Raw genomic sequence first — 20269 nt, 5'->3', positions numbered from 1 at the left:
AAATTCTGTGCCTGCCCAAGCCTGGAAATTAAAAGGGAATAAAAGCAGAAACGGCACCTTCAATGCAGAGAGCTGTTGCTCTTTCTGAGCTATTTTCTATTTTTTCATTATTGATGCTCATTGTTTTGATAATTTTATGGAAATGGCTTTGAGAGGTTCTCCCTGAAAAGTGGTGTATAAAAATACTTCTCATAGACAAAATGAATAATTGGGAGTCTGCACAGCACAGAAACATAAGCACATCAGAAGAAGACAGGCCAGTGGCCCATCTTGTCTAGCATCCTGTTGTCACAGACACGGGTGGCGCTGTGGTCTAAACCACTGAGCCTCTTGGGCTTGCCGATCAGAAGGTCAGCAGTTTGAATCCCTGCAACAGAGTGAGCTCCCGTTGCTCTGTCCCAGCTCCTGCCAACCTAGCAGTTCGAAAGCACGCCAGTGCAAGTAGATAAATAGGAACTGCTGTGGCAGGAAGGTAAATGGCGCTTCGGTGCACTCTGGCTTCTGTCACGGTGTCCTCTTGCGCCAGAAGGCGAAGCAGTTTAGTCCTGCTAGCCACATGACCCAGAAAGCTGTCTGCGAACAAACACTGGCTCCCTCGGCCTGAAAGCGAGATGAGCACCGCAACCCCTTTGTCGCATTTGATTGGACTTAACAATCCAGGGGTCCTTTACCTTGTCACAGTGGCCAACCAGATTCCCATTATGGGAAGCCCAAAAGCAGCCGCTGTGTGCAACAGCATTCCTCCTCACCCCAAACTTTGTAGGGTTGTTTTCCAGCAGGCCCAATAGGCACAATGTTATGTGACGCAACCGCAGAAACCCCTTGGATGACTACAACATGCACAGTCATTCCCTTAGCTGCCAGTGGGTGGTGCTGCCACTTCATTTCATTCAGCTGAGTGACTCTGTCGGTCCAGCGGGTGGGGAACTTGCAAGCCTGAAAGGCGTTGGTCAGACTTCAACTCCTGCTAATGTAGCTTATGGTTAGGGGGATGATGGGAGTTGTAGTCCAGCCACATTTGGAGGTACTCACAGGTTCCACAAAGGAACGACAGCATCCGCACAGCATTAATGCCCACCCCCAACAGCAGGGTGGTTGGCGCTTTCATCCTAATATGTCTTGCAGCTGAATTACTGTGTTACAAGCGGTTTGAAAAGTTTAATTTTTCAGATAAGACTTTGATCTCCTTGCTGCTTAGATTTTTGGTTAGATTTTTAAATTTAGTCTGCTTCTCTGTCGGCTAGTGCTTTTCTTTGAGCTCTTAGAGATGCTCCTGATTCTCTCCTGTTTTGATGTTTCACCATCGGGTGATTGTTTTTCATTGAGAATTGTCAGGTATTTTCATTTTGGAGGGGAAAATGAGGCTAGAAATGGGAACAGTAAACAAATAAAGAAACTAAATCTTCATGAACTGGGTTTATAATTGCACTGTTTAATGTTTAATAGGCAAGGACTTTATAAGCAGGCATGAGTATTATATACTCGTATAGCTCTCCTTGGGCTTCTACTGGAGATATAATATGCCATTACCATTCATCGGGGCAATAAGACCGAATCTTACTGCAACACTGGCTATGGGGCTGTGCTTCCTAGGGATGGGAAAATATGTCCATTTCAGTTTCTCCCAGTTTGTCATTTCCCCATTCTTCAGTTCTTCACATTTCCTCATCAGTTTGTGATTTATATTTTAAATAAAAACAAAATCCTCACAAGAAATCACCAGCATTTTAGTGTTAATTTCTTCTAATGTACTCTCTCTCTCTCTTTTTTTGCAAAGTATTTTCCCAGAAAGCATTTTTGTACCTGTGTATGCATTTCAATGCACATTTTGCACTAGTATGTTCATTATTTTTTTTACATGTTTCTTGGCTGGAGACCCACATTGCAAAATAAAATGCTACAATGCAGTGGGTGGTTGCAACAACACATGCAGAATTAGCAAAGCAATGCACGCAACAAGCAGAATGGCTGCTGAAATTCGTGGCCTCAGCTTTCAACGCTCGCTGAGAAGCTTTCTTCAGCACTCCTTTCTGTGGCTTCTGCCTAACTTGCTGGGGAAAGGTGACTACGCACGGCAGTCCAGACCAGCAATAAGCAGACATCACCACTGGGTCACCATCTCAGAAGCATGAGAGTGGCCTTTTAAGTGATGGTGGGGGAATGGCTCAAGGTCAAGAGCCTGGGTGGCTGCCACAAGCTCCTCCTAGTATCTGCCACCTGAGGCGTCTGCCTCATACCTAACGGTAGGGCTGGCCTTGCAACTCAACTGCACTTATTTCGCAGCTCAGAAAATGGTTTAATCTCTTGCTCAGTTGAAAGAAAGGCATTGCAAAGACCATGAAAACAGCAGACCACACCTTCTCCTGATCCCAGACCCAGAAGCACCTCAGGAGACAAGGGACCCCTTTTGTTCTCTTCCAGAGTCTGAACCACAGACTTGAGGAGCGGGATCAGTTTCCGATTGATGACTTCCCAACTTCCATGGGCAGTGCCGGCCGCGCTGTAGAATTTTGCGCCTGGGTAGTTCAGAAAGCACTGGGATGAACCGGAGAGAAGGTCCTGAGACAGAGAAGAAGATTAGCTCTCAGCAAACATTTGCCACTTGAATTTTTCACAGGGTTCAACCCAGCTATAGGAACCAGTAAAAGAAGCAACCCTTCGAGTGGTGAATAATATGAATAAACCCAATCCAGGGAAAACCTTTATTTTTGCAGCATCATGTGATCATCCTTGGATTAAGCTTTTTAGGAAGCTTCCAGATGACTGAGCATTCATCCTAATTTGTTTGCAGGAAGATCAGACAATATTAGCTGATTAATGACTATTCATTCTGATTTGTTTGCAAGGAGGCTAAGTACATATGAAGAAAGGTGCTGGCAGGGCCATCGGGGCGTCTAATCTAGCATCCTGTTCTCACTGCAGCCAACTGGATGCCTGGGAGAAACCCACAAGCAGGACCCAAATGCAGCAACTGGTATTCGGACACATACTGCCTCCAACAGTGGAAGTAGAAAATAGCCACCAGGGCTTGTAGCCACTGAGAGCCTTAGGCTCCATAAATCCACCTAATCCTCTTTTAAAGCCATCCAAGTTGGTGGCCATCACTTCCTCCTGTGGGAGCAGATTCCATCATTATCTATACACTGTGTAAAGAAGTAATTCCTTTTCTCTGTACTGAATCTTCCAGCATTCAACTTTATCCACACCGTGCATAACCGCAGACCCTCCAAGTGTCCCTATTTTCCAGGGACAATCCCGGATTTCCAGAATCTGTCCCTGTTTCTGATCTGATCCCGGAATGTCCCACTTTTCCTTAAGATGTCCCTATTTTCAGCAGAGACGTTTTGGAGAGTATGGAGTTATGCGACTCCCAAGCCATCTGAAGGCAGCCCTGTATAGGGAAGTTTTTTAATGTTCAATGTTTTGTTTTATATGTTGGAAGTTGCCCAGAGTGGCTGGGGCAACACAGTCAGATGGGCGGGGTAGAAATATTATAATTACTTACTTAATTAAATAGGACGGCCCTATTTTCACCAGAGAAATGTTAGAGGGTATGTAACTGTATACATTCCTATCATGTTGCCTCTTACTTGCCTTTTCTCTGAACTAAAAAGCCCTCGGTGCTGTAGTCTTTCCTGATACGGGAGTTATTCCATCTCTTGATCTTCTTGGTTGCCCCTCCCTGAAGCTTTTTTTTTTTAAAAAAATAGCTTTACAGCAGGCACCCCCAAACTTCGGCCCTCCAGATGTTTTGGACTACAATTCCCATCTTCCCCGACCACTGGTCCTGTTAGCTAGGGATCATGGGAGTTGTAGGCCAAAACATCTGGAGGGCCGCAGTCTGGGGATGCCTGCTTTACAGTATCCCTTTTTCAGGGTGAGGCAACCTGAACTTTGTGCAGTATTCAGGTGTGGTTGCACCACATATTAGAAGACGTTTCATCAAGCAAAGTTTATCCCACACTTTCCAGTTTATTTCCCCATCGCTTTTCTTATTGCAAAAAGTTTGATCTTTTGGGGAAGCAGGTTTGTTGTGTAAGAACTCCCAATGCACAGTGTTGTTGTTGTTGTTGTTGTTGTTGTTGTTGTTGTTGTTGCTGTTGTTACTACTAATATATTTATTTATATCCCACTTTTTCACTGGACAAAACTCAATGCAGCTTACAAATAAAAATAAGTGCTGCTTAAAACATAGAAAATCAACCATTAAAAATCAATTAAACATTGATAGAATTACACACACACACACACACACACACACACACACACACACACACACAGACACACAAATCTATTCATACCAATAATTACAATAAAAACAGCATGGCATCAGCCCTTTCATTAAAAGCAGTCAGTTCCCAAAAACCTACGGGAACAAAAAAGTCTTCACCTGCCAGTGGAACGACAACAAGGAGGGAGCCAGTCTAGCTTCTATAGGGTGGGATCCCAAAGTCAGAGCAGCCACTGAGAAGGCCCAAGTGTGCCTGTGGAGGAGTCAGGACCAAGAGAAGGGCTTCCCCTGAAGATCTCATAACCTGGGCAGGTGCATATGAGGCAATAAGGTCTTTCAGATAGCTTGGACCTAAGCTGTGCAACCTGTGATTGAATTCCACCCAAAAATGGTGACGGTTCAGAAGAGCCCTTAGACACACTTGGTAGTAAGTTGGTTTTTAATTTGCTACCTATGTTCACAAGAACGACATACCTTTGTCTGTAGGGCCAGCGTATGTGATAAGTATCGGAAATATTCTAGCCTGCAGTGGGCACTCTCCACGCTGGTCTGCTGCTTTGCAATGTGTTCCTGGAATCCAGCCACAAGATGCAGTGTGATCTGGAAGAAGGCAACAAAGTAGGGGTCATCTCAACCCCTTCTTCCCATTCTCACCGTCTTGCTTAAGAGCAGCATTAAGCATCAAGAAATTTGACTGCCAAGATTTTTATGTTGCAAAATGTTAACATGAAGCATGTAGCAAAATGTTCCCAGAATATTTGGGACCCATCTTTTGGTGGCCACAGATATGTTGCACAACCACTTGTTTTTGTTTTATTGTTTTTGAGCTTGAACATGGCTAACTCCAGGCCACTGCTTTTGCTGTGTCTACTCTGCGTAGAACTTAGTTGGAGACAATCCCATGCTTGGTTGTTCATTACCTGCTTTCCTATCAAGTGCTACTTTAGACATTATTGTTATGCGCCATCCCTAATCTCTGCCGAGTGTTAGCAAGATTCCAGGAGGTTCCAGGCACTTACCCGGAGTTGTGTTTCCTGCTTGAAAATTAGGCACAGTAGAGACTGCAGTGTCTTTGAGATATATGGTTTTATTTACACGTATAGACACTGATGGAGGGAGTGCAGAATATTACACCTCAAACGTGCCTCCTGTTGCTTCTCCCATAACTTCATCAAGCTTGGGTCCTGAGCAGAGGACAGCCATGCTCCCTGGTCTCTGGGTACAACCCGGTTCTGCCTACTTCCTGCTGCTTCTCTCCCCCCCCCCAAAAAAAACCTCTTGCCAAAATGCAACTTCCCCTTCTGCCTCCATTATCTCCCACTGTAACCCTGGCAACCTCCCTCTCTTTGCCCAACAGAGTCTTCTGTTTTATCAATGACTTGCATTGATGGGTTAATGACTGGTCAGTCCAGCCTTTGTTTCTTAATGGCTTATCCCTAGCTAGCACCCACCCACACACTCTGGCGCGCAAAACCTATAACACTATTATGATAATTCAGAGTTTCGAACAGAAATGCAAAGGAAAGGCAAAAAAGTGTTACCCATACAGGCCATACATTTAAAGCACATTCAATACATTGCTTCCCCCAAAGAATCCTGGGAATTGGAGTTTACTCACTACAGACTTGCAATTCCAGCACCCTTAGCCAACCATAGTTCCCAGAAATCTTTGAGGGTGTGTGAAGAAGGGACCCCATCAAAGAAAAGGAAAGAAGTACCCAGCCTCTGCTTGATGATTTGCTTCATTTTCTGACTTCCCTTATGCTAATCTCTCATCACCACAAGCCAACTTGAAAGCCACATTATCTACTCACTTACTTGCTAGAGCAAAAAGGCTCTGTAAATTCCCTGGCACTCTAACAGATGCTGTGTTCACCTCTTCTCTAAGAAAAGTACTAGAGTTGTACCCCCTGATTCTTCCCTGCACTATACCACCGGCGACACATAAATCACGGTTTTTAATGTACATCAAAGCCAGATCATGTCAGATCATGTTGGGGAACAGGTGGTGATCTCACCTTTCTGGATTTCTCTCTTATGGCCTCTTCCATGCGCAAGCCTCTGCTCCACTGCCGTTCCGCTTCCTTCAACTGCATCTGGATCCGTCCTTCTTCTAGCTGCATCTTCCGGATGAACTGGACCAGTTTCTCCAGCATCTTCCTGAGCAAAAGCCGAACTCTGGCTTCCTGGTCTCTCTCATCCTTGTCAACTGGAGTCACCAAAATACAGTCGTCTCAATGAGTAACACCGTTAGAAGCTCAGCAAGGACATTTTACAGAAGAGCTGCTCTAGGGCACAGCTGGGAAAATGGAGGCCCAGGGGATTGTGGGTTGGGGGGGGTTGAGTGGGGTGGGAGGGGGCCCACTGCAACCAACCAACCAACAACAAACAGTGGAGAAAATTCTGCAAATGTGCCTTTTTCTAAGGGGGCGAGGAAAGGAAACATTTCAGATATTTTCCAAGGAAACTGTCTTGTGAGAAACTTCAGCTCAGCTCTAGTTCAAGACAGCCACACAAACGCAACAACCAGAAGGTGTGCCTCCATACCTCTCATCCTCAGAGACTGTTCTGTGTCCCACAGCATGTTCTGATCTCTGCTAGCTCTCCTTTGAATTTCCTGGGCAGAAGATTCTTCCAGTAGGTGATAGATTTCATCAGCAGGTCTTAATTTGATCTTATACCTTAACTGCAAGGGTGGGGGGAAGATAAAGAGAATTAAGCTAAAATATGCTAAAATATGCTTAAAATAGTGCAGGAAATACTGGACTGGATGTAACTGTTATTTGACTCAGTATAAAGTGGTTTCCTATATTCGTGTTTCATTCAGCCCTTTTATGCAGAATCATAAGGACTGAAGAGGCCCTCTTGGTTGTTCTAACACCCACAAAAGCCTAAGTCCCCTCCTCTCCAGGGTTTTCCCCAAGCAATCGGAGGCTGTGACTGTGAGTCACTAATCTCTCCTGTGCCCTTTTCATGCCTCTTCTGGTTCTGGGAGACAAAGGGGGAGGGGAGCTGTGACTCTTCACTAGCCTGACTCAATTCTGCCCCTTGGCCTCTCTACTCTCCTGCTTCAGCTTCTGCCTCTGATTCTGGACTTCGCTCTGCCACAGACTCTCCCTGCTCACTAAACCCTGTTACCCCTTCGGTTTCTGACACTTCCTCTTCCCAGTTTTCTCCTTCAGATCACTCATTGTTGTCCCACTGCTACTCCCTGGGCCCTGAGCCTTCCTCCCTTGAGGATTTCCCAGCACGTTCCTTCCTACATTCCTCTGTTTCCAACCAGTCCATGACAATAATGCTGAGCTTGATGGATTAATGGCCTGAGTTGCTGTAAGGCAGCTTCCTATCTCTAGGTGGGGAGAATCTGTTTTTAACAAGGACATGACGGTCTGTTGAAGTACTGCTACCCCAGCCCAGGGGAATAAGCCCAGCATGCATACAGGGCAGAGGTCCAGAGTGCTCTTCTAATTTCACAGCAGGTGTTGCAGGTAAAGCCAACGTGCACCTTTTTCATTTTCCCCTCCTTGGCTGCATCCAAGACATCCAGACATATAAAATCCAGCTCTTTAAAGAGCTCCTCTTCTTTTTCCCGCTGGCAGTGCCAGTATGCTTGCTTGGCATTTATTTCCTTCTCCAAACCAGCCAGCTGTAAAAACAAAGACTTCCCATAACAGGCTGCAAGCATCAGAAAGGAGTTTGACAAATAACAAATCCGCTTCCCCCTCCCCTTAAAGAAAATAATAACTTGGAAGGGGAGTTACCAGTTCTGGGTCTGGATTTCCTCTTGGTAAATTTCCCAGGGACTGGACCACAGGAATGACAGCATTTGTCCAAGGGTTAATTTGAGCTCCAATGACTGGACCAGTCTCGCCTGTTATGGGATCCATGGTTCTGAAGCCAACAGCGAGTGGAACAAGACCTGCAAGGAGTCGGAGCCAAATCATCAAGCCTAAGTGGGTATTAACGTGAGTTTTTATGAGCATGAAGTCAGAAATCTCTGAAGCATGATTAAACCCATACTATTGTGTGAAGCAATTTTTTTGTGTTGTTGCTTTTTGCAGTGGGCTGCTACATCCTTAATGTTTCTGGATTCTATCTCATTCATTCTAGACTGTGATTTGAACCACAAAGGACTTCAGTATGGGACCACAGTCTCCACTCATTCCACCTTCCCCACTAGACAACTGCATATATATTTCCTACTTAAGAGAAGAATGTAAGAGTCCTGCTTCATCAGGCCAAAGACCCACCTAAATCCAGCATCCTATCCTTCCCGGAAGCTTCTAGAAAGCCTGCAAATAGGACCCAAATTCAACAGCAGTGTCCAAACTTGGAATTCCCAGCATCCTGCCTTAAACAATGGAGGTTAAACATAGCCATTTGGGCTAATAGCCACTGACAGCCATATCTGCCATGCATCTGTCGAATCCTCTTTTAAAGCCTTCCAGTTTGGTGGCCATGGGTATATCTTGTGGGATTCCATAGTCTACCTCTACAAAGCATGGAAAAAAGTATTTCCTTTTGTCTGTCCCGAATGTTCCCATATTCACCTACATTGAATGGCCCTGAGTTCTAGTACAGTCATACCTCAGTTTAAGTACGCTTCGGTTTGAGTACTTTCAGTTTAAGTACTCTGCGGACCTGTCTGGAACGGATTAATTCACTTTCCATTACTTTCAATGGGAAAGTTTGCTTCAGTTTATGAACGCTTCAGTTTGTGAACAGACTTCCGGAACCAATTACACTCATACTTTGGGTTAAGTACGCTTCAGGTTGAGTACTCCGCGGACCCGTCTGGAACAGATTAATCCACTTTCCATTACTTTCAATGGGAAAGTTCGCTTCAGGTTAAGTACGCTTCAGGTTAAATACGGACTTCCAGAACCAATTACACTCATACTTTGGGTTAAGTACGCTTCAGGTTGAGTACTCTGCGGACCCGTCTGGAATGGATCAATCCACTTTCCATTACTTTCAATGGGAAAGTTCGCTTCAGGTTGAGTACGCTTCAGGTTAAGTACAAACGTCCGGAACCAATTGTGTACTTAAACTGAGGTACCACCGTATTATGAGAGAGGGAGAGGCCCAAAGTGTAGGTGTCACCGCACTAAAAGATTGATTTCTTGCAAGAGTGGAACAAATATTATGCGGTACCTATAATAGTGGCAGTTCCACAGAATGAATTGGGGTAAAGAAACTGGTCCCAATCTGTAACACCATGGCACCCATTCTTTGAAAAATCAAGCACCGCCCCCAACTTGCAGCCATCCGAGAACATAATAAAAGAAAACAGCATTCAGAGCAATAAATCAGAGATCGTATTCTTGTACTGCTGCTAAGCATGACACCACCGCCCTGTAGCTGGCTGTGTGTCACCTGCTCACTTTCCTTCCTGCTACGGAGAGCTTCCAGTCCAAAGTGTTAGCCCTCACCTTTCCCATCTGCATCTTCCATGGTCCCAGCTAATGGCATTGGCTGCCCTGTCCTCCAGTCACATTCAACTCCAAGGATGGGCACCGTCAAATCAGAACCTCCAGGATCCGGGATTTTCATCCCAAACACGGCAGGGATCCAGAGATCTGTGCTGGGATATTTGATCATCCCTAATTTGGTTGAGACAATAAAAGGACAGCTGAGTTAGAACTATATGAATACTTGTACTAGCAAATGCCCATCATCATGACAACAGGTGAATTTGGGTGTGTATGCATGGAAAGGAGAACTTGTATGTTGCTTATTTCTCTGTTACCCGTTTATTTTACAACTCCTTAAAGGAGCACTGTGCATGTTTTCTTTCTTCCTCCTCATCCTTTTATCCCCACATGACAACCATGTGAGGTTGGCTAGGCTCAGAGAGATTTATTGAGCAGGGATTTGAGCCTTGATCCTCTCACCATTTTTAAAGATGGGGTGGGTGGGTGAAATTTCGTTCGGTACATATTTTATTGCAAACCTATCCAATCTACCCTTCCCAAAACAATGTGCAAACTGAAACTATTCTTCAAAATTTGCCTGCCTCCACATTTTGCAATGCACTTCTCTGACCCAACAATGTGTTATTGTACTGTTTATATTCGAAGAAAGAGCATACAAAAATGCATGTTCTTATGGAAAATTGCTTGCAAAAATGTGTTTGCTAGGGGACACACACCCTAAAAATTCCGATAAACTTTAATGAAATTGTTTAGAAAAAAATTCACAAATTGATGCTGATGTCTGGAGAACTGACTCTAAAATTAAGAAACCCAAATGGACAGATTTGTCCATCCTTAACCCAACATTCTAACCACTGCACCATGTTGCATTTTATTGTGTTCCGTATACTGTACAGGATTGTACTTGCAGTAGACTCAGTGGAAGTTAGCTATGTCTGCTAATTTCAATGGGCCCACTCTCAGCATGTTGTGCAGTGTGTAGATACAACTCACATTGCACCGCATCCCCCACAGCAGAGGTTTTCAAACTTTGGGGGTCCACGGCTCCCTTGACCAACTACATTCTTTTTGCGGCACCCCTGTGGGGCTTAGGAGCCCACTTGTGTTACCCTTTGTGCAGAGCTGGCAGCCTCTCACCCTTTTTCGAACACCCTCCCTTGTGGAGTGTTCCCTCAGCCTCCTCTCCTCAGGAGTCCTCCGGGTAGCCACTGCTGCTGTCCCGGTCTCTAAGCTGCCCCCCACCCCAGAGAGAAGTGCCTCCCAGTGGCACCACCCACCTGGGGAGATTGTAACCAGGGCTGCTGCAACAAACAACAACTGTGCAAGCCTTTGGGAGGCAGAGACAAGAAAGAGGGCCAGGGACCAGGGTTGCCCACAGCACCCTTGACCATCATTCAAGGCACCCCAGGGTGCTATGGTACACTAGTTGAAAACCACTGCCCAACAGGATTGCTTTGAGCAAAGGCTGCACCTGTGGAACTTCAAGTACAGACTGTGCTTAACTGATTTGTACGGAACAGTGACTGGCAGAGATTCATTTCTACGGAAGGATGTAGAACAACACAGTTGTAATTCCAAGCACCTACCCAACTTGCCGCCGGTGCTCTTGAGAACTAATGCACGGCCCCGTTGCTGCTCAAGGGTTCTTAGCTGGTACAACAAATAGTCCAGCACCTCAGACAGTGCTCTTTTCATGTCCTCTTCTGCGGCTTTGAGGGCTTTCTGCCTATCTCCAGCAGAGCACAGCTCCTCACAAATGGAGTCCTTATACTCTCTTAGTGATTGAGCCACGTGGATCTGAGCTACAAGGAGGTTGGAGTCCAATACCGCCTGATAGCCCCCTGCGTGAGCGGCCATCTTGTCTTGCTGAAGGCAAATGCCTTGGACACGGGCAACCTTCCCGCTCAGTGGCTCCGTAAAGGAATCCCCTATAAGGGAGAGGCTCTCTGAGGGCCCATGGAGGCCTCCCACTGGAATGAGGTCTCCTGCACAATTAAGAGAAGAGCAAAGGAAAAGTTTAAAAAGAGAGAGAGAGAGTTAATCTGGATATTCACCTTCCCACATAAGGTTTAGGTTCATGTTCCATTTCAATGCTTTATTTGAATAGGGCCTTTCACTCAAAGGTCTGATATTTACCACACAACTAGTTTTCAATTCAACTCCCTTACACAGTAAACAATAAGATTTGTCACAGGAAGTTACAGTTAAATGAAATGTCCACCACGCAGGAATGGGATAATAATAATAATAATAATAATAATAATAATAATAATAATAAAATTATTTATACCCCCGCCTATCTGGCTGGGTTTCCCCAGCCACTCTGGGCGGCTTCCAACAGAATACAATAATCTATTAAACATTAAAGCTTCCCTAAATAGGGCTGCCTTCAGATGTCTTCTAAAAGTCTGGTACCGGTAGTTGTTTTTCTCTTTGACATCTGATGGGAGGGCATTCCACACGGTGGGCGCCACTACCACTAGTTTTGGTTTCCCTCAGTTTCTCATTTTCCATTCTTAAAGTCAACATTTCCACATCAATTTGTGATTTTTTTCTTTCCAGAAAATTTCCCATGAAAGGTGCTCTGCCTTACAGTATTAATCCTAATACAGTCGTACCTTGGTAGTCGAACACCTTAGTTGTTGAAAAAATTGGCTCTCGAACATCGCAAACCCGGAAGTGAGAGTTCTGGTTTGCGAACCTTTTTTGGAAGCTGAACATCTAATGCAGCTTCCGCAGCTTCCAATTGGCTGCAGGAAACTCCTGCAGCCAATTGGAAGCCATGCCTTGGTTTTCGAACCATTTTGGGAGTCTACCCGACTCCCAGAACAGATTAAATTTGAGAACCAAGGTACGACTGTATACACATTTTTGCAAAGCCATTTCCCCTAACATTATGCATTTCTGTATTCTATTTTCACTTACATATGCTCACTTTAGCCCTAGTATATGTGTTTGTGTACAAATGACTTGGCTGAAGAATTACAATGCCAAATTATGAGAAGTGGGTATTTCAAAGGATGGCTGTGTTTTGAATCACATATTGTTTGAGGAAAATACAGATTAGGCAGGTTCAGGTTCGTGAGGCTTCCCCTCAGCCACAGAAAAGAATATTTGGATGCCCATGGAGCAGAAGTGAGACAAATCAGGAAATGGGTAGGCCTTGGAGGGATGCTTCACTCTTGTTTCTGAGCCAGGATCAACCAACCACAGAACTGAGTTATTATCTTATGCATTGGATATCCCATTTGCTTTGTATGCGGTTTGTATATTTATAGTGCCCCAAGGAAGGATTTGTTTCAAGCATGTCAGGCCTGGAATAAATCTCATTTCTAGCACCCACAGTTTCTTTCTGCTTTTTTTGTCTGAACCAGAAAAAGTTACCCAAAGTTGAGGGAATGAAGAATCATGGTCACCCAGACCTAATTTTAAAACCCCACATCGGTTGGTCAAAGAGAAAGACCAGCTCTATTTCCTAACACAAGCAGGAGACATAAAGTTACTGCTTGGTATGGTACAGCCTCCAAGACAGAAAAGAAAAGGCTCCAATGAGCTGTAAGAATTGCAGAAAGGGTAATTGGTGCTAGCTTGCCTACAATAAAGACAATCTATGCTGCCAGAGTTAAGAAGAGAGCAGAGAGAATTGCAGCAGATCCTTTACATCCCAGTCATCATCTGCTAGATTTACTCCCATCTGGACGTCGCTACAGGTCTTCATATACAAAATCAGCCAGGCACAGGAACAGTCCCCCCCCCCCTGTGCCATTAAATTGTTAAATTTGTAGGTGTGTAGCTGAAGGGGAGGTCAATTATGGGTGGGTTTCTTTGCTTATTTGTATTGTGAGTGGAACAGTGTGTGTATGTCTACATTGCAATGTAGCTGAAACAAATTCCAAGTACAGTCTGTTGGAAAATGTACTTGGCCAATAATAAATTATTCTTATTCTTATACTATCTGGGAGGAAAAAAACTCTTTGAGCCTGGAGCCTAGTTTAGACAAAGAAGTTAGGACAAACTGAGTTGGAGCTGGCGCTTAGGAGGCCCTCAGTCTGCCCTCTCGCCAATTTTGGGGTGTCTTCATCCTGTCATTACCACGGAGCTGACAGAGACTGGAGGAAAATGAGGAATCTGTTCATCTCATTTTCTAACATCACTGATACAAAACTGAACAGAGTGAAAAATGCTTACTAAGCTGATCTGGAAGACCTATTTTAATGTGCTGTTTATTACATTAATCGATCAACTGAACTACTTCCAAGAAAGTAAAATTTGCCTCAGCTGTTCAATTAATGAACGCAGCACCTCTTAAGAGTAATCAATCATAGCTTTAATTTCATCTCTCTCACTCTTTCTAGAATATCTTTATGAAAAGGCTGGGGCGGTTATTGATTTTATTTTTTAGCTTCTGAAATAATACTTCTAAGTCAACGGTTTCTCTCAGAGACTTTTTGATTTGGAGAGTCTGATCCATCCTATTAAGTTCTACATGCCCATCACCTGTGGCTTATCATTCAAAATCAAGATGGCAGTGGTAGAAACCAAGGTGTTTGATGGAGTCATTAACATCCAGCACCTTGAAGGGCTAATGGCCCACCCACCATCTCCAACACACAGGTGGGCTTGTCCTACCATAAAACAGCCAACTGCCTCAGGTGGCAGATGCTGGGGGTGGCATCAAAGTGTAGGAAGGCAGAGTTATGTGTGCCTTGTGGCTTGCTACGTGCCCACTAAGGTACCATGATGCTTTTAAATGTTGTGGAGGATGCTGTCATGTGACCTTCAACCACTGCTGCCTGTCTACTTGGTTTCTCTACATGGCATTGGGGAAGGTGCTATCTTGACATTTGCCTCAGGCAGCAAAATGTCTTGGCCTGTCCACAGACAAAAGAGGAGCATAGAAGCAGCAGAAGGGGAAGTAACAACAACAACAACAACAACAACAACAACAACAACAACAACAACAACTCATTATTTATACCCCACCCATCTGGCTGGGTTTCCCCAGCCACGCTGGGTGGCTCACAGCACATATCAGAACATACTAAAACATCAAACATTAAAAACTTCCCGATACAGGGCTGCCTTCAGATGTCTTCTAAAGGTCAGGTGGTTTTTTATTTCCTTGACATCCGAAGGGAGGGTGTCCCACAGGGAGGGCGCCACTATCAAGAAGGCCCTCTGCCTGGTTCCCTGTAACCTCACTTCTTGCAGTGAAGGAACTAGCAGAAGACCCTCAGAGGAGGACCTCAGTGTCCTGGCTGAATGATGGGGGAGGAGACGCTCCTTCAGGTATACTGGGCTGAGACTGTTTAGGGCTTTAAAGGTAAGCACGAACACTTTGAATTGTGCTCGGAAACATCCTGGGAGCCAATGTAGGTCTTTCAGGACTGGTGCTATGTGGTACTGTAGCTCAGAAGCAAAGCATTTGCTTTGCCTGCAGAAGATCCTGAGTTCAAGCCCCAATGACCTTTCTAGGTAGGGCTGAGAAGTACTCCCTACCTGAAACTCAGGAGAGCTAACTGCCAGGCAGTGAAGACAGTAGGGCGCTAGATGGACTTGACTTGGTATAAGGCAGCTTCCTATGTTCCGGTGAACGGAACCTGCCAGTAGGATAAACCTGAAGGTTGGTACAAGAACAATGCAGGAAAAACTACTAGGGGCTGGCTGGGGATTTTTGGGAGCTGGGTCTTGCCTGCTGGTTGCCAGATGACTATCTGTGGTTGAGACACAGCCAGCATAGTGACCTTCTGCCTCCACTGCAGAGACAACCAAATCTTACAGATGAACCTGTCTTATATGGAGTCAGACTGAGGCAGCCTAATGCTGCCTACTCTGACTGGCAGTGGGTCTCCAAGTTTCCCAGTGGGACATTCCCACGCCTGGATGGAAATGCTGGGGATCGAATCTGTGACCTTCAACATAGAAAGCAGATGCTCTACCACTGACCTAAGAGCCATCCTTTAAGGCATAGGATGTTTCCTCAAACTGCATCAAGACCATTGATCCATCTGCCTCAGTATGCTCTACACTGCCGGGCAGCAGCTCCCCAGGGTTTCAGACAGGGGTCTCTCCCAGCCCTACCTGGAGATGCTGGGAATGGAACCGGTGACCTTCTGCATGCCAAGCAGGTGCCCTGCCATTGACCTAGCCTCCCTGCTGTTTCTCTTTCTTCCAGAAGCAAGCCACGTAGATAATAATAATAATAATAATAATAATAATAATAATAATAATAATAATTTATTATTTATACCTTGCCCATCTGGATGGATTTCCCCAGCCACTCTTGGAGGCTTCCAACAGAAGAATAAAATAATTGATTAAAGATTAAAAGCCTCCCTAAACAGGGCTGCCTTCAGATGTCTTCTAAAAATCTGCTAGCTGTTTTTCTCTTTGACATCTGATGGGAGGGTGTTCCACAGGGCGGGCGCCACTACCGAGAAGGCCATCTGCCTGGTTCCCTGCAACTTGGCTTCTCACAATGAGGGAACCGCCAGAAGGCCTTCAGCACTGGACCTCAGTGTCCGGGCAGAACGATGAAACCAAGAGAACAGAACCCAGTTAACAGAACACAACACTTACCTGTGTTATTATCCAAACTGACTCCAAGGATTGGAACAATTCTCCCTCCTTCTGGGAACCTCATAGGCCCCCCCAATTCAAGAGGCGTCACTGTTCCTGTTAGAGGATTCAGGTATGTCCCACCCAAAGACAGCTTCTGGCCAGTTTGGGGGTGAATGGTAACGGCAAGTATTGGCACCTCAATCCCCGTCGCTGGGTCTTGCATGAGGCCTCCCAATTTAAACACTTTCTCAGGCTGTAGGACTGGCAGGCGAGTCTTCACTGGTAGGCCAGAATGGAGACACACAGGATACGGGACATAGGGCAAGATGGGAGCCTCTGAGTGATGAATCTCTCCTAAGCAGAGAAACCAAAGGTGGTCACAGTCTAGACTGGGGGATGGGGAGTAACTTTTATCATTTCCCTCTGGGCAACCTTTCAGGGGGCTCCTTGCCACTGGTGGGTGGAGTCAGAGGCAAAACTGGGCGGAACCTTCCCAAGCAGCTACATGTGGATGTTGACCTCTGCTTTGCCTGACATTGCTGATCTGGGCTTACTCTCTGCTTTGCCTGACCTGGCTGTAAAACATCCTTTGTTTGAGCTGACTTTGCTTCCTAGATCTCAGACTGATGCTGGCAGGCATGTGGCTTGGTGTCCCTGGATTCTGTGCTCCCAGCTGGAGACAGGACAGGACCTTGGGCAGTGGGGTGGAAAGATCCCCGTCTAAATCTTGGGAGAAATGGCATCAGTCCGAGCAGATGATCCAGTGGTCTTCCTCTATATGTGGCAGCTCTATTGTGCATGGACTGGGCAACCACCAGTTCATGATTGGTTGCAGGTTACAATCTGATGATGGTTCGACAACAGTATGCAAGCTAGCACCTCCATATAGGGCTGGTTAATGGAGTTATAGAAGAACCGTGGCTCTTACCAGGTGCTAAATCAACCACAGGGATCAGCTTAGAGTTGACAGGGTCGAAGCCAACATTCCCAGCTATCGGGAGCAATCTTCCTGTGCCAGGGTGCAGGAAGTGGTGGGCAGATACAGGCTCCATGGACTGATTGGCCAGCAGCATGACAGCACCATGGCTGGGCATTATTAGTCCAGTGGTAGCATCCTGGTGCAGGACATCCTGTGCCTTCACAGAGCCATCTGATCCTGGGAAGAGCAATGGAAAGATACACACAGACTCAATGGTACAGCTGAGTAACTTTCTGCAAAGGATACTTGCTTAAGAGACACGGCTGCCCCTCAGGCATTCCTGGGAACTGTAGTTCATCCAAGGCAGGCAACCCCAAACTCGGCCCTCCAGCTGTTTCGGGACTACAATTCCCGTCATCCCTGACCACTGGTCCTGTTAGCTAGGGATGATGGGAGTTGCACTCCCAAAACAGCTGGAGGGCTGAGCTTGGGGGGGGGGTGCCTGATCCAAGGCATGGGGAACCCTCTGGATTTTGTTGGACTCCAACTACCACCATTCCTGACCATTGGGCCATGCTGGCTCGGGCTGGTTGAGTTGGAGTCCACAGATGGATAGCCACAAGTTCCCCAGCGTTGGGCTGGGATATCTGGCAACACATTCTCTACCTGCACATATCTACTAAATGATGAAGACCCCTTAAGATCACTCACGGTTGCCAGATTCTTGATCAGCGTCCTATCCCTAAAGAAGAAAAATGGACTCCTGTGCGGCTCGGATAACCCTTTTAAACCATGATTTATGTTTTAGGATGTAATTAGGTGATATCATCATTGATGTCTTTTATTAATTTATGAGCAGAGGGAGATGTTTATGTTGCAAATTTATTGTATTGTATGTTGTTGGTCTTTTTTTTTTTGTAAGTTTTTGGCTGTTTTAAATTTGGAGGTTTAAGTACATATATGTTGGTATGGGAATTGCTGTGTGATGGGCCAATGGCCGTAATAAATATCAATCAAATCAATCAATCTCTACCTGCACAGAACAACTCTTCCCATGAATCTATTGTGTGTGTGTGTGTGTGTGTGTGTGTGTGTGTGTGTGTGTGTGTGTAGGAGAGGGAGCCATCACAATTAAACAAATTTCAATCATCCATACATATGCAGATGTGCACAATGAAGAAAAACCTCTATGGGAAGCTAAGAGTTTACATTTACCTACAAGCTCTGCCTTGGTGAGTAGCCTGGTTCTCTCTCTGTTAACAAGGTGAGCTCCCGTTCCTTCTCCCAGGATGCCCCATGCCATGAGCCTACGAGTCTCCTGTATGACAGTGCTGGACACCTGGTTGCTTGCAGCATCTATGAGGCTTAATAACCTGAAGCCACCATGATAATAAGCAAAAGCAGAAATCAAATGGTCTCAGGGTAGAGGTAGGATGAGGTAGGAAAGTTAGGTCTGCATATAAACAGTTCCCCACAAATAAGAAAAGTGGGCAAGAGGCATTATCAGGGTTCAAGGGTGCATCCCAGGCATAGCTGCCAAGTTATCCCTTTTTTTAAGGGATTTTCCCTTATGCTGAATAGGCTTCCTCGCGAGAAAAGGGAAAACTTGGCAGCTATGAGATTCCCAGGAAGTAAAAAACACTCAAGGAGGGTGTGAAGCAGGGCCCATGAGATGTGAGGCCAGGAGTGGTGTGTGTGTGTGTCCTGGGAGGGGCAGGCCTGAGGATTCAACATCCCTGCCTCAGATCACATTAAGTACAAACTGAAATAAAGTTTTAATGCGCAGCCAGGTCATAAAGTCACTGAAGCTTTTACATGTCACAAAGAATGGCCCTTACCTGTGATGGGCTGATTTAGAGCCTGAGACTTGACCTTCCTCAGAAGACAGAGCCTCCGCCAGGGCCTCTGTCAACCTTATGGCTTCCCGCAGAGCAGAATTAAATGCCACCCAGTGCTCCTCACGTCGTTTCATGTCCTGGCTCAGTAAGTGGAGCTGCCTGCTCACGCTTTCTTCATATTCTGTGGCCAGGTGCTTTCGGAGCAGAATCTCCTCCTCCACCTAATGAAACATTAAATCCACACATTCACAACTGGGATGGCCAAACAGGCAATTTCGGTTTCTCCCAGTTTCTCCTTGTAACTCCAGGCTTCAGTTTACCCCATTTTTCTTTTCTTTTTTGAAATAGATTTTATTAGATTTTCCAAAATATAAACATACAACAAAAACAATTCCCAATTGAAATTACTCTGAATCTCCTGACTCCCCCCCCCCCCATCCCTTCCATGGGTCCTATTGATTCTATTTTCAACTGCATATCAATACTTCTCCAGTTTTCCATCTTCCTGAATTATCTATACGTTCTGTTACATTACAAGGGTGTTTAAAATCATGCTGATGTTTTGACCTGTTTACAATGATTTTGCATATACTGTACATTATAAACATTTCCCATTCTTTTTTAAATTTCTTGTCTTCTTGATTCCTGAGCTTCCCAGTTAGTTTTGCCATTTTGGCATAGTCCATCAACTTGATTTGATATTCTTCTCTGGTCAGGGTTATCTCTTCCTTCCATCTCATGTGTTTATGTGTTTTTCCTTTCCTTTTTAAAAAAGCTCAGATGAAAGCAGGGCTACATTTTGTATGCATTTCTACTGATGTACACATTTCAGGAAGCAAATTTCCCTACCATAATGTATGTGCTTTTTTGTAAACTTTTTTTTGGGTGGGGGAACTGCGTCACAAACTCTAGAGGACAAAGTGTTTTGAAGTATACCTGCATTTCAGTTTGAAAGTAGGTTTGGGAAGCACAAATTTTGTAGGTTCCCATTAAAAGGAAACCAGATAATTTCTCCCTCATGGCATGGATTCCATCACCCACAAAATCAGTTCTTTTTGTTTCACACTGTCCTGGTAGAGCATGAGGGCAGAGGCTCTTACTTGTAAGACAGACAGCTTTATTCAGGAAAGTAACTGTATAGGTTCAGTAGCAAACATGGCTGTAGGAATCAAGAGTTCAGGAGCTGGTCAAGAAGTTTGGGACCAGATTAAGATGTCCCATCTCACCTCACCTGTATCCTTCCCTTCTGATTCAAGCTCAGCCTTTCCCAGTAGCTGCTGCCATT

The 20269-nt window shown here is 45.3% G+C and overlaps 1 protein-coding gene across 5 annotated transcripts in view; it reads right to left on the bottom strand.

The window, feature by feature from the left end:
• LOC118097186 (uncharacterized) overlaps positions 1 to 20269 on the bottom strand; it is a 57808-nt gene that overhangs the window by 25100 nt on the left and 12439 nt on the right. For all 5 annotated transcript variants that reach the window (XM_060268313.1, XM_060268315.1, XM_060268316.1 and 2 more), the window contains 12 exons: positions 18985 to 19205; positions 18362 to 18519; positions 17156 to 17383; positions 16246 to 16581; positions 11253 to 11651; positions 9664 to 9834; positions 7993 to 8150; positions 7737 to 7877; positions 6779 to 6917; positions 6250 to 6440; positions 4706 to 4831; positions 2358 to 2559 (listed from right to left, as the gene is read on the bottom strand). In XM_060268313.1, the coding sequence (XP_060124296.1) occupies positions 2358 to 2559; positions 4706 to 4831; positions 6250 to 6440; positions 6779 to 6917; positions 7737 to 7877; positions 7993 to 8150; positions 9664 to 9834; positions 11253 to 11651; positions 16246 to 16581; positions 17156 to 17383; positions 18362 to 18519; positions 18985 to 19205 (2470 nt within the window). The remainder of the gene's footprint in view (positions 1 to 2357; positions 2560 to 4705; positions 4832 to 6249; positions 6441 to 6778; positions 6918 to 7736; positions 7878 to 7992; positions 8151 to 9663; positions 9835 to 11252; positions 11652 to 16245; positions 16582 to 17155; positions 17384 to 18361; positions 18520 to 18984; positions 19206 to 20269) is intronic.

Source organism: Zootoca vivipara, chromosome 15, assembly GCF_963506605.1.
Source record: "Zootoca vivipara chromosome 15, rZooViv1.1, whole genome shotgun sequence".
Taxonomy (NCBI): Eukaryota; Metazoa; Chordata; class Lepidosauria; order Squamata; family Lacertidae; genus Zootoca; species Zootoca vivipara.
Note: the sequence above shows the minus strand (reverse complement) of the source record. Positions and strands in the feature narration are given on the sequence as shown.